At 25.9% G+C, this 12510-nt stretch overlaps 1 protein-coding gene across 1 annotated transcript; it reads right to left on the bottom strand.

The window, feature by feature from the left end:
• Nucleotides 1-515: 515 nt before the first annotated feature.
• Nucleotides 516-6736, bottom strand: LOC126896004 (zinc finger MYM-type protein 1-like). The gene is made up of 4 exons (XM_050668399.1): nt 6586-6736; nt 2701-2919; nt 2003-2509; nt 516-1834 (listed from the first exon to the last, which is right to left on the bottom strand). Exons 1-4 carry the CDS (start codon nt 6734-6736, stop codon nt 516-518), a joined length of 2196 nt encoding a protein of 731 aa, XP_050524356.1.
• Nucleotides 6737-12510: the final 5774 nt, after the last annotated feature.

The following is a 12510-nucleotide window of genomic DNA, read 5'->3' as shown; positions in this document are numbered from 1 at the left end:
CTAATAACAATAAAAAATAGTAATAAGTTCGATTAAATGAATAGTAGATAATTATTATCGGGTTATTTTGGCATATATTTTAACCAGTGGTTCTCAAGCTTCTATTTATAGACAGGTATAAACAGGGCCGTCCTTACAATTTGCGAGGCCCGGGGCAAAAATGAACATTTTTTTTTTTGCTCATCAATAGCCAGAGTACCAGGCTAGTACCTAGGGCCAAATAATTTTATATCAACAAAACATAGATAACAACACTTCATTTTTATCATTATTATAAATAAAAATACAACAAAAATGTTTTTATACAAATTTTAAAAACTTATAAAGAAAAAAATTAAACAACTATTTATTGTGAATTTTAAATTGTAAAATTATTTATGACCCCTTTGTAATAAAATTCAAGAGTACCCACAGTGGCTTTTTAATATTAGTCAAAAATTTGCTTTAATTTAATAATATTAAAAGAATAAAAAACAATGTCTTATTTAAACTGACCTTCGTTAAAACAATTTAAATTACATAAAATCAATTTTTCTGGCTTTTATTTCGGCAAACTTTTCAATAATATCGTTATAATCTAAATTTTCACACAGATCACGTTCGATTGAAATAATTGCTAGATCAGAAAGACGATTTTGTGTCATAGATGTCCTTAAATCATTTTTTATGATTTTTAACTTGGAGAAACTTCTCTCTGCGCTTGCTGTGGTTATCGGAAGGGTCAATAATATTCTCAATGCAATAGAAATGTTTGGAAATGAGCCACATGTTGTTTCTATTAAATTAAGACATTCTATAGAAGTCATTTGTTTGTTCAAAATTCTACAAAAAATTTTTAATTCGTCAAAAAGTTCAATACCATTTATATCATTATTTTCACCATCTTTTAATAAAATTTCTAAATCCATACAATGTTTTCTTAACGTTTCTTCGTCAAATGTTTTTAAATTTTCAATATTATATAAAAATCCAAAATATTCTGAATGATGAGATAGTTGTTCAAAACGTTCATTAATTGATACGATTGCTTGATCTATTACGGCTAAAAAATAATCATCGTAAAATGTTTGCTCAGCTGAATTTAGACGTGCATCTTTGCTTTCATAATTGAACTGCCTAACTTTTTTTTTAATTCTAGATTGTTTAAAAACTGCTTGAATATCAAGGCCTTCACATAAATTTTGCGCAATTTTTTTTGACGACTCAAACCCTTCATTTCTAAAATTATAAAAAAAATCTTTAAGACCACTTAATAACTGTACAGCATTACTCAATTCCATATTTTTGCTCTGAAGACTCTTACTAACTTTATTTATAGCAGATAACAGTTCATACCAAATAACAACACTTAAAATAAAGTCATAACAAAATTCATAGTTTGCTAATGACGAGCTTTCACTTTTTATTTTAGGATCCTTCGTTGATTCACTAATTTCTATTAAAGCGTCATGTACTTGGCATAATTGAAAACGGATAGGCTTAACCGATTCGACCCGAGATTCCCATCTAGTATCTGACATTGGTTTTAGTGTAAAATCTGAAACGTATTTGAGAAGAATAGTCCATCTTTCAGTAGAGGCAGCAAAAATAGAATAAATTCTTTGAATTACTCCAAAAAATGTCATAGCAGCTGGTACGGATAATGCCATATCTCCGAGAAGTAAATTAAGGCTGTGAGCAGTGCACGGAACAAAAAAAGCTCTTGGGTTTTCAGAAAGGATTCTTGACTGCACTCCTTGATGATGACCTATCATATTCGCCCCGTTGTCATACGCTTGGCCACGACAATTATTTAAATCTATATTCATTAGTTTCAATTGTGCTTTTATTTCCTCTGTTAAATTCAAGCCAGTCTTACTTGTAGTATGAATGAAACATATAAAATATTCATTTATTTCATATTTGAAAATTTTCGAAATTTCTATAACGCGCAATAAAAATGTAAGCTGCTCCTTGTGACCTTTATCAGGAGTTCCGTCCAATAAAATTGTGAAATATTTACTTTGTCTTACTCGATTTATTATTTCATCACGTATTTTTGTGGCAATAATATTAATAAGTTCATTTTGTATCCTAGGACCTAAATAATGATCATGGATGTCATTATTATATACACGTTTTAAATGATCAGCCATAATTAAATCAAATTTTGCAATCATTTGAAGTAAGCCTAAAAATTTACCATTATTAGCTGTATATAACTTAGAACTTGTACCACGAAAAGCGTCATTATGCTCTGCTAAAAATTCTATACATGCAATAATTCGTTTAAGAATATTACGCCAACGTTCTTTTTCAATATTTACGTTTCTTTGAATATCATTATCTATAGTTGTATGGAGATTAAGTCTCATACGTAGTTGTAGCCATTTTTCTTGAGCTATATTATGTGAAATAGATAATTCGTGCTCTTTTAAACGTTCACTTATCTGTTTCCAATTAAAAAATTCTTCTGACGCCAATGATGAAGTTGAGTTTGAAGAAAATAAACGACAATAGAGACAAAAAACTCGATTTAAAGATTTAGAATATAAAAGCCAATTTCTTACCACTTTTTCACCGTTCTCATTATTCGATTATAATGTGTTATGCTGAATTTTCTACCTTCGTCGTTTGATGGAAAATTATAATTTATAATTTTTGAAGGCGAGTTTTCTATTAAATAAACTCGTAATTTATCTGTAATATTTTGCCATTTACCTGGATCGTCATAATCAATTTCATCGTCCTGTACTTTTTTGTTCTCTGTATCTCCTTGGAGTAGTAAATCTTTTGATAGTTGTTGAAGATTTTCATTTACATCATTGCTACTGGATTGTAATTCTTTTGTTTCAATAGTAATATTGTCTAACAATAATTTTTGTTCGTTATTTTCAATGTTAACTTGACTACTACTTCCGGCAACACAATCATTTTGATCTTTTTTTAAAAATTTACATAAAGAGCTTTTTAAAAGTTTATCCTGCTCTTTTTGAACATTTTTAAGTTTTCGCTTTTCAGCACCACTTTTAAATTTTCGATATTTATCACGTAATCGGCTACTCATTTTATTTTGGTACACGATATTTAAGCTCCAACGACCACGAAAAACGAACACATACTAAAAATTACCGGTACAAACAGTTTGTTATTTCGGTGAATAAATGGTTTTATTATTTTGACTATTTTTCTACGAAATTCGTCGATTAAAATAACATGCCTTGCCTAATCGCGTATCTCGAGTGTATGTGCATATGCGAGTTGAGTGAAAAATGAACATGGGGAAATTAGTAAACCAATTGATCTATATATATAATCCATATAAATTTAATACAATATTTCGACGTTTACCTTTATAATGTTTGAAATTGTATTTCAAATGTATTACTTCTGTTTAAATAGCAGGTTTTTTTAAATATACAAATTAAAAATATATAATCACAAGAACTAATTAATTTTAAATGAAATTGCCAAGTAATACTCTACTTTTTTTTTTGAAGTGCGAGAAGTGGCGGGGAGTTTACATCATCTGGCGCAAGTAGGAAAATTTTCTCAATGACCTTTTTTTTTACTCATCTTTCTCCAGGTCTGGTATTTTTGTGCGAGACACCAAAAGCGCGAGGCCCAGGGCCTGGGCCCTGCTTGCCCTCCCCTAAGGACGGCCCTGGGTTTGGCTATTCCTAGAATACGAAAGAAAACTACGCTCAAGCAAAAACCTCATACAAGAGAGAATAGGCTAACGCCTGGTGCTCTACATAGGCCGCCGGCCGTCATACAAAGACAAAGTCCAAGTCGGTTTGGCGGAAACAAAAAATCTACCTTAATCAGATTTAGCGGAAACGATGAGCCCTTTTGAATCCCCTCTTTTGGGCAGGTAAAAATTTATAAAAAAATATACAAAATAATAAGTAAATACCTCATTAATCTATAAAAAAAATTATATTAAATTGGTCATTTTTAAAAAAGTTATGACAGTTTTAAGTAAAAAAAATATTGAAAATTCGCGATTTTTAAAATTATAATTTATTTAGAAATTTTCCTTATTTACGGGAACGAATGAAATTTTTCAATTTTTGAGGCAATGTCTTCGACTAGATAAGATTTGTCATCTTTTGACGTATCGTTAAAAGAAATTGGTCCAATGAAAGCTGAGAAAAAATGATAACAGACACACAAAAAAAAAATTTTAATAAAAAAAAAAAAACATCATAGTAAAATTAATACCTTCTCATCTTCGTAACAAAGCTAAAATAGTAATCAAAAATAAGTATTATTTTTGATTACAAAAACACAGTTGAAAGATTTAAAGAGAGAGAGTATTTTATAGAAACTCTTTTAAGGAAATAATTAAATGGATTCCTGCTTTAATTAAAAAGAAAATTAGTTTTAAATAAATATTTGAATTTAATAATCAAATTTGAATTAAAATCAACTAAGATACCATAGGTTAACAGACAAAGAGTCAATAAACATTAAGTTATCTTTAAACAGAAAAATAAGTAGAGGTGAGATGCTCAGATAAAGGTAAAAAAAAATCCTTAACACTTAGACTTTTAATAAATATATACAGGGTGATTTTTTTATCATAACCCACTCAATTACTTACAGAATAATAATAATTTAAACATTTTTTTTTATTATTATCTTTAGTTACACATTATTCTTGAATTATTAACTATGAAATACTTTTTAAGTTCATCCCTTATGCCTGGTAAGGGTGTCAACTTTGTTTTTTTAAATGGTAACTCATATTTTTAATTTAATAAAATGTTTGAGTTTTTAATTCAATAGTAAATGGCATTTAAATTTTTAATAAAACTTAATTTGTTTATTAGATATAAACATTTAAAGTTTAAAATTTTTGAGTTAATATATAGGTATAATACACAAGGGATTACAAATACAGGTAGCTAATTGGTTTTTTATGATATTGCTATCACAGTCACGAATTGTTTATTATCAATTATGACTATCAATAGATATACTTTTTGTATTGTCAGTTAGTGTATTTATAAACTCGCAACAATGTACCTTACTATCATTGATAATAACAATGCTGTGTACCTGCTAATATCGATGTCATAAAAAACCAATTAGCTACCTGTATTTGTAATCCCTTGTGTATTATACCTATATATTAACTCAAAAATTTTAAACTTTAAATGTTTATATCTAATAAACAAATTAAGTTTTATTAAAAATTCAAATGCCATTTACTATTGAATTAAAAACTCAAACATTTTATTAAATTAAAAATATGAGTTACCATTTAAAAAAACAAAGTTGACACCCTTACCAGGCATAAGGGATGAACTTAAAAAGTATTTCATAGTTAATAATTCAAGAATAATGTGTAACTAAAGATAATAATAAAAAAAAATGTTTAAATTATTATTATTCTGTAAGTAATTGAGTGGGTTATGATAAAAAAATCACCCTGTATATATGAACCTAATATGAAAATATCATATTTCATATGATTTATATTTTATATAATAACTGTAATTTTAAGTTCAAACTATAGTATAACAAGTGTTATGTATGTTAAGTAGTTACATCGTACATGATAACGATGGGGTCTAGATAGTAATTTCAAATGTACTGGTAATGTGTTGATGTCTAATTCATTTTAATCTGTCGTACCACTGTAGGATTTTAAAAAATAAACAATTAAGCAATTTAGTTAATTTCATATTTTTAATATAACAAGAATAAAATTAATTGAATTATTAATTTTTACGGTCATTATTAAAATATGGTACCACTAAATATTAAAGAAATGAAAAGAAAATGTTTTTATAATTGACCATGTCGTAAAAAATATTAAATATAGAGATAACTATTGACTTATAAAATAATTAAAACTGTAACTGATATAATTGATTGACAAGTTGTTACTTTCTTTTCCATTGATTATATGTCACGAATTCGTCATTATGAAATAAAAACAGTCGTCTTAACGACCAACTTAATATATAGTATTATTTCGGCTATCCTTCTAATTATTGTTTAAAAAAATATCTTATATATAAAACATTCCATATTGTATTTTAATTTATTATTAATTTGTAACGTGACAAAATGAGGTACCCTTAATTTTTGTATATTTTGTAAATACAAAAATAATACTATATATTAAGTTAGCCGTTAAGACGGCTGTTTTTATTTCATAATGACAAATTCGTGACTTATAACCAATGGAAAAGAAAGTAACAACTTGTGAATCACTTTTTAAACACCCATCCATATTTTATGGCCCAGCTTTCTTTATTTTACCCTAATTCTGTCACTTTATTTTACGGACAAGTCTTTAAAATTTGATAATAAAAAAAAATTATATTAACATATTACTTTATACCTCATACCAAAGAGATGTTAGAAACAAACTATTAAATTAAAACCATCAATTTGGTATAAACTGTCGTAATATACTCGTTACTATTATAATATGATATAACAGAGGGCTGCTAGGAATCGGAACAGACGTTAACGGTACACGAGCTGTCACATCCTTCAGTTATACAAATGATGTACACTGTTTGTAGGTCGAAGTTGTAGCCTGAATTTGACAATGAACGCGACCTAAGGCCCCGTTCGAAGAATTACCAATTCCGAAGATGGTGAGATTAGTTTTTTCTTGATAGAATTGTAGTGAATTTGCCAACTGTTTCGTCATAAAATTAGACATCAAACCAGAATCTAACAGTGCTCTGGCCATACAAGACTTACCGGTTTGTGTATTTACCACACGAATCATCGCTGTAGACAGCAGAACCGATCCGCCTTCAGCTTTTTCTACAGTTTTGTCTACCTGGGGGTCTATTTTTGAATCGTCCGTTCGTCGAACGTATACGTTCGTTGAACGGACACGTTCCACGAACGGACACGATTGTCGAACGTATACGTTCGTTGAACGGACACGATCATTGAACGGACACGTTCGTCAAACGGATTCTATTGTTCAATTAGGTATACGATCTTCTAGGTATTATTCGATGAACATTTATGTTTTACGAATGTTTGAAATTTATTGTAATAACATACATAAATATTTTGAAAATTAAATTCATACAGCTTGATTTTCAATATTTTAATATTTATTTTTAATTAATATATTACTTATTAATAACAATAATTTATTACTAACACATACATTTATAATTTGTTAATTTAATTTATTTGATGTGAATTTATTTTAAGTAATTCGCTAAAACTATACAAATAATTTAACTACACAAATTCTAAAAAAAATGTATTTACAATTGCATACATGTTAAATTAAAAATTATTAATACACTTTAAGACAACAATGCTTAAATTTTCGAAAATAAAGTGTTACAACATATATTTTATATAATTTTATTTTATTTATTCATTTTAAGATTAATTGATATAATTTATAAATTATGTTACATATAAATAAATAATAAATTTAATAAAATTTTAGTTTGGTTGGAAAAAATGATACCCTAAGTCACAGTCTACTCCTAAATACGCCACTGTTTTGAAAAGTTGTTAACATAACAAACATATAATTTCATGAATAATTTTCACAAAAAACTTAAAGTAAATTTTCAAAAGATGGTTTATTACGAGGTGTAAGGATACAACTAACAAAATAGTTGTTACACGTATTACAAGTTTTAATTAATATTACTGAGTAATCATAACATAATACTATGTTTTAATTTATTAAAATATTAACTGAAAAATGGAAATTAATTTATAATAGTGAATATAATATTTTAATATTTTGTACTTTTTTTTTAGACAACATTACGTTTTAATACAATATTACATTTAAAACATAAATATTACTTTTTTCTGCACGTGTTCAAACAATAGGGGTAAAAATTTTTGAGTTAATATACATGTATAATACACAAGGTTTTACAATTACATGTAGCTAATTGATTTTTTATGACATCGATATTAGCAGGTACACAGCATTGTTATTATCAATGGTAGTAAGGCACATTGTTGTGAGTTTATAAATACACTAACTGACAATACAGAAAGTATATCTATTGATAGTCATAATTGATAATAAAGAATCCGTGACTATACAGCAATGTCATAAAAATCCAATTAGCTACCTGTATTTATAATCCCTTATATATTATACATATATAGGGTGATTTTTTTATCATTACCCACTCAATTACTTACAGAATAATAATAAATTAAACATGTTTTTTTCGATTATCTTTAGTTACACATCATTCCTGAATTATTAACTATGTAATACTTTTTAAGTTCATCCCTTATACCTGGTAAGGGCGTCAAATTTGTTTTTTTAAATGGGAACACATATTTTGAATTTAATAAAATGTTTGAGTTTTTAATTTAATAGTAAATGGCATTTGAATTTTTAGTATAACTTTATTTGTTTATTAGATATAAACAATTAAAGTTTCAAATTTTTAAGTTAATATACATATATAATACATAAGGGAATCATCATTTTACACGTATATTTAAAATGAAAAATGAAAATAAAAACCAATAGATATTTTAAAAAATTGATACATTCTATAAAACTGATATCAATTATTAAGTAAGCACTCTTAAAAAAATCAGTATTAAAATATAACTTAATTTAAGTATAATTTGTTATTTATTATAAAGAAAATATCAAGTTGAGCATGTTTTTTGAAGTATTGAATTCAAAATAAAAATAAAACTATTTAGAATCCAAGAAATAATACTAAATATTCACATATGAACCATTAATAAAAAACACAATAATATGAAAGAATGTCTATTAAAATAGAAAATTATTATGGCAGTTTAGAAACAAAATTAATACGAATTAAGAAGTATGAACTAAGCATATTTTATATATTATATTTTTGGAATAACAAATATTTTATTTATCAATGGTAATAATGTACAAATTTACCTAAAATATGCAAGGTATAAAAAAAATAATGATTACCATATTAATTTTGAATGTTAAATATTGTTAAGATAAGTAAATGGATAAGCTTAATTTTTTTTAATTTTTTAGTAATAAAAAAAATTCTATTCAACTTTTTTTTTTACGTATTAATTTTTCTTCTATAACACTTGTAATAAATTTTTCATTACTAATTTTGGAATTTTAACTAATAATTCAATGTTTATAGTTCTACTCCATAATAAAGTTTTCTACATATCTTTTTAATTATAATTATTCTACTATTCAATTTTTGTTTTCATTTACATTTATAAATTTGCAACCTCCAATCACTTTATTTAAATAAATAATAATTTATTTTACATGTTAGGAGCTGGAATTTACTATTCTGAAGTTTACTTCAATTCAATTTAAAATCATAGAATTTTTTTCACATTTATTATGGATGTTATTGATTTTAACATCCATTATTTCTATAGAGTTATTTAAAGAAATAAAAAAATGTATACAACAAAACTGAATCATCAATATTTAAAGGAATTTGATAATTCTCTAAAAACAGAACTGGTTTTATTTTATGAAAAACTAATAATTGTCTTTATTTAATAATTTTCTAATATTATGTTTTGTATTATCGATTAAGTTAAAAGTTCAATGAGTAATTAAATTGTCCACTTTTCCATATTACATGTATTAAAATATTTTATTGAAAAATTCTATTGTTTTACTTTCAATTTGATGAAATACCATTTCAAGTTTGTTATTATAAATCATATTCAGTTAATTGTATTTAAAAAATTTTACTAATTTAAAAATACAAGAAAATACTTGGTTATTTATTAATTTATATCTCCGTAATGAAAAATTATGAATTAATTAATACTTTTGTATTTATAGTAGAATAATATAACAAAATAAATACAGATTTATTTTATTTATTTATAACTAAATTTTGATTTGTGTCTTTTAAATTTTTTTTATCCAATAATTATACTAATTAATGATGCATGATAAAGATAAAATACTTAATTAGTACTCAACAATGTATTGTCATGTACAAAATGTTAGCAAATATTAAATGATATCAATTTTTTAATTAAAAAATTAGAGAACTGTTATGAAATAAAATAAAACTTTATGAGGTTGTACTTCAACAAATATGAAACACAAAAGTTAAAAAATCAAACTTAATGTATCAAGATATTTTATTAAAAGTAAAAATTAAAACAATCATAAAATTTTCTAACTTATTTACTGTCAACAGTGGTAAAAATGTTGACTAAACTTGCTAATCTAAGTANCGTTGACTAAATTTGCTAATCTAAGTAATGAAAAAATGTAAATTATAAAACTAATCCATCAGAAATTAATATTCTTATTTAACTTGAATTCTAAACTTACCACTTAAATAAAATATCTGTTGTTCAAAATTTTAGCAAATAGTAAAAAAATACTATAGAAATTAGAAGATTCTTTAAATATTCATACATTTTGAAAATATACTTGAACTGTGAATTGAAAATTGGTATGATATTATCTGTTATTTTTCATTTGAATAACAAAATTTAAAAACACTATATTTTTTGATAACAATATTATTACAATCAATAATAATATCAATTGGTAGTCATCGGTTAATCAACGACTACCAATTATTGCATTGCCTACGGTAAGGGCTGTTTCACTTACAGATAAATTAAAATTGAATAGTAGCACTAATAAATGATGCGGTTCGTGATGAATTTTAATGTAGATAACTATTTTAAATGTCTCGACTTTTGTGAATGCTCTCGCTGTTAATTTAATTATACACTTACATGCTAAATTTTCTTTAAATGTAGTATACAGAGCAATACAACCATATGTGAAACTAAGGAAGTGGCTTAGTCTTTTAAAAATTTAGAAAATTATGTTTATTGTTTTTTAAATTATTTTTAGAATTGTTATATATTAGTGGCTGCACTGTTAAGCAGCTAGCGTCTTTGTCCCCTCTTTGATTAAGATGTAATGAAGATGTAAAAAGTAGACGCTCTTATGATTTATTTAAAATAAAGTTTTTACTGTAAAACTTAACTTGTTCTCTTTTTAAAAATATGTATTATTAAAATACATAACATGGCGCAGTCGAGAGGATTGCTAGTACCAGCCCCAGGATCGCTGGAGTTACACGGTAATTTAATGGAAAATTTTAAAAATTTTAAAAGAAAGTATGAACTATATATATCAGCGAATGACTTGGAAAATAAATCAAATAAAATTAAAACTGCAATATTACATTCTCTTATTGGGGATGATGCTAATGAGCTGATTGATACGCTTGAGCTGACTGATAAGCCATATTGTACTATATTAAGTGGCTTAGAACAATATTTTGAACCTAAAAAAAATTTAATAATAGAACAATTCAAGTTTTTTCAAAGAAATCAGCCAGAAGGTGAATCATTTGATCATTTCTTAATTGATCTAAGAAAGCAATCTAAAAAATGTGAATTTGGTGAATTGAACAATAATCTTTTAAGAGTGAGGATAGTTCTTGGTATTAATGACAAGAGACTTCAGGAACGGTTATTAAGAGAACCAAAATTGACTTTAGAACAGACTGTTGAGTGTTGTAGAGCTGCTGAAGCTGCTAAACAGAACCAGTCAGTAGTAATGTCAAAGGGTGATTCTAATTATTTGTCAAGTAATCCAATGGTTGATGCTGTTATTTATAATACTAAAACAGAACATTCTAAAGATTTCAACAAGTTTGATGATAAGTCAAATGGGTTACAAAGTGGTGGTCAGTCCAGTCAATCAATGAAATATAAAAATCATGTCATAAATGTTTTAATGTATGATTGTAAGAAATGTGGTCGACATCATGGTCCTAGGAGTTGTCCAGCCTTCAATCAAAAATGTAAGATATGTTTAAAATTTGGTCATTTTGCTGTAGGATGTAAGTCAAGAATTGTTAAAGATAAGAGTAATTTAAGTAATAATGTAAATAATAATAGACAGGTTAGGGCTATTACTAATGAAAATAATAATAGTAGTGACCAATTATTTTTTATTAATAAAGTTAATATATGTCAGAGTTTGGTTAGAGAATCTTGGTCAGAAAATATAATTGTTGATAATAATGTTATTAAGTTTAAGCTTGATACAGGTTCTGATATAAATATTTTACCTTTGAGTATTTTAAAAAAGTTAAATAAGAATTATAATATGCTAAAATATGAGGTGAAAATACAAGCTTATGGAGGCTTTATTATTGAAGCAGTTGGCGAGATAACGTTAGAATGTATAGTTAATAATAAAAATTGTGTATTAAAATTTGTTGTTATTAATGATTTAGAGCTTGAGTGTAAAGTTGAACCATTATTAGGGTTAAGTGACTGTATGGAATTAGATTTAATTAAAAGAGTAAGTGACGTTCAGTTAAAAGAAAAATATTCAGACAAAGAGCAATTTATAAAAGAAAATGAGAGTGTGTTTCAGGGCTTGGGTAAGTTTGGTGAGGAATATACTATTAGGTTAATGCCAGATTACCAATGTACAATTAAGCCACCACGTAGAGTACCTCAATCTATTCTTAAAAAGTTAGAAGATACTCTGAAATCATTGTGTGATAAGGGAATAATCAAACCAGT

This window comes from Daktulosphaira vitifoliae, unplaced genomic scaffold (assembly GCF_025091365.1).
Source record: "Daktulosphaira vitifoliae isolate Bord-2020 unplaced genomic scaffold, ASM2509136v1 Scaffold_1, whole genome shotgun sequence".
Lineage (NCBI taxonomy): Eukaryota > Metazoa > Arthropoda > Insecta > Hemiptera > Phylloxeridae > Daktulosphaira > Daktulosphaira vitifoliae.
This window is presented reverse-complemented; position numbering and strand designations above follow the sequence as displayed.

Excerpts from the sequence above, each read along its gene's own strand:
- LOC126896004 (XM_050668399.1), bottom strand. The coding sequence starts at position 6,736 with ATGATTCGTGTGGTAAATACACAAACCGGTAAGTCTTGTATGGCCAGA. Across the intron at positions 2,510-2,700 it reads AATTGATTATGACGATCCAG|TTTTTTGTCTCTATTGTCGT; the intron begins GTAAATGGCAAA and ends CTTTAAATCGAG. Across the intron at positions 1,835-2,002 it reads AATAAATCGAGTAAGACAAA|AGGAAATAAAAGCACAATTG; the intron begins GTAAATATTTCA and ends TGAATTTAACAG.